Source organism: Neovison vison, chromosome 12 (assembly GCF_020171115.1).
Source record: "Neovison vison isolate M4711 chromosome 12, ASM_NN_V1, whole genome shotgun sequence".
Classification (NCBI taxonomy): domain Eukaryota; kingdom Metazoa; phylum Chordata; class Mammalia; order Carnivora; family Mustelidae; genus Neogale; species Neogale vison.
The window spans coordinates 17643060-17644781 of NC_058102.1; the positions used below are offsets into that span (position 1 = coordinate 17643060).

At 44.0% G+C, this 1722-nt stretch overlaps 1 protein-coding gene across 1 annotated transcript; it reads right to left on the reverse strand.

The window, feature by feature from the left end:
* Nucleotides 1–208: 208 nt before the first annotated feature.
* On the reverse strand, nt 209–607 carry LOC122891737 (40S ribosomal protein S15a-like). The gene has a single exon (XM_044227631.1). The coding sequence runs from the start codon at nt 599–601 to the stop codon at nt 209–211; it is 393 nt and encodes a 130-aa protein (XP_044083566.1). The 5' UTR covers nt 602–607.
* Between the last annotated feature and the right edge of the window lie 1115 nt (nt 608–1722).

Genomic DNA, 1722 nt, shown 5'->3' on the forward strand with positions numbered 1-1722 from the left:
TTCTGGAGTCTGCCTACCACATAGTTTTTCCCCAATTTTTTCTACTGCTAACATGCTCTTCTGAATATCTTGTTCCCTGCATTACATATTATTTTCTTATGACACATTTATTGACTAGAAGGGTAAGAACTTTTTTTTAAAAATGTTGATTGATTGATTGATTCTTTGGTCCATTGAGGCATTTTATTTGCACGTCTGTATCATGTCCCTAGAAAAAGAATCCCAGGATTTCCCCCTCTGTGTGTTTTCGTCTTGCCTCTTCATGGTCCATGAGGCCCGCTAAGGTTGTCAGTACAATGAAACCAAACTGGCGGGACGGGAGCAGGTTATTCTGCCCTTTTTCTAGATCTTTCAGTTGTACATCAAATCTGGGGCTGATCACTCCACATTTGTTCAACCTGCCTATGAGGTTCACAGCAATTTTCCCCGCTCTGTGAGCATCAGTGGTTTCAAATTCGCTGGTGTAACTGTGCTTCATCATCACCATGAGAAACCGGACAATGACTTTGGAGCATGGCCTAGCAAGAACCAGGCGGTTGCCTCTCTTCTCAGCATTGCTAACGCTCTTGAGAGCGTCTGCTAGGGCATTCATGCACACCATTATGGCGGCAAGGAAAGATGGCGGAAAGAGCAGATTCATTTACTTATTTTAGAGAGAGCACAGGAGCAGGGTTTGGGGGAGGGGAAGAAGGAGAGGGAGCAAAGCAGACTTCCTGCTGAGTGTGAAGTCCCACATGGGGCTCCATGCCTGGACCCTGAGATCAAGACCTGAGTGGAACACTCAACCGCCCAAATGCCCGGAAGGGTAAGAACATCTCAAAGGCTGCCAATGCCTGCTGACTGATAATTGCTTTCTAGAAAACTTCTCATCCTCTGTGGATGGGAACACTCATCTCACCACGTCTTCATCATCTTTGTTGTAAAATTCTTTGCTCATTTGAAAGATTTCTTTTTCTTTCAGTTTGCATTTGAGGGTAAGCCTTCCCCCTCCAGACAAGTTTATTAGCCATTTGTATTTTTTCTCTTGTGAGTTTTCTATTTTATGTCCTGTACTTTTTTTTTTTTAAAGATTTTTATTTATTTATCTGACAGAGAGAGAGACAGTGAGAGAGGAAACATAAGCAGGGGGAGTGGGAGAGGGAGAAGTAGGCTTCCTGCTGAGCAGGGAGCCCGATGTGGGGCTCAGGATCCTGGGATCATGACCTGAGCCGAAGGCAGACGCTTAACCAACTGAGCCAGCCAGGCACCCTATATTTATTTATCTATTGAAGATTTAGGGCTTTTCTCATGAATTTGTATGTGTTTCACACATAAAGATATTAACAATGGCCAGAATTTGGGGGGGGGGTAATGGTTTTACTGAGATATCATCTATAGACACCAATCAATTTTAGAACATCTTCATCACCTCAGAAAGAAACTCCACACCCTATAACTACCACTTCTTACTTTCTCCTCCCCCTTCCATCCCGAAGGGCCCACTAGTCAAATTTCGGTCTCAGTGGATTTGCCTACTCTGGTGATAGATATATTTATTTATTTACTTATTTAATATTTATTTATTTATTTGTTTGTTTGACAGAGATCACAAATAGGCAGAGAGGCAGAGAGAGGCAGGCAGGGCAGGGGGAGCAGGCTCCCTGCTGAGCAGAGAGCCTGATGTGGGGTTTGATCCCAAAACCCTGAGATCATGACCTGAGCGGAAGGCAGAGGCTTTAACCC

Excerpts from the sequence above, each read along its gene's own strand:
- LOC122891737 (XM_044227631.1), bottom strand. The coding sequence starts at position 601 with ATGGTGTGCATGAATGCCCTAGCAGACGCTCTCAAGAGCGTTAGCAAT.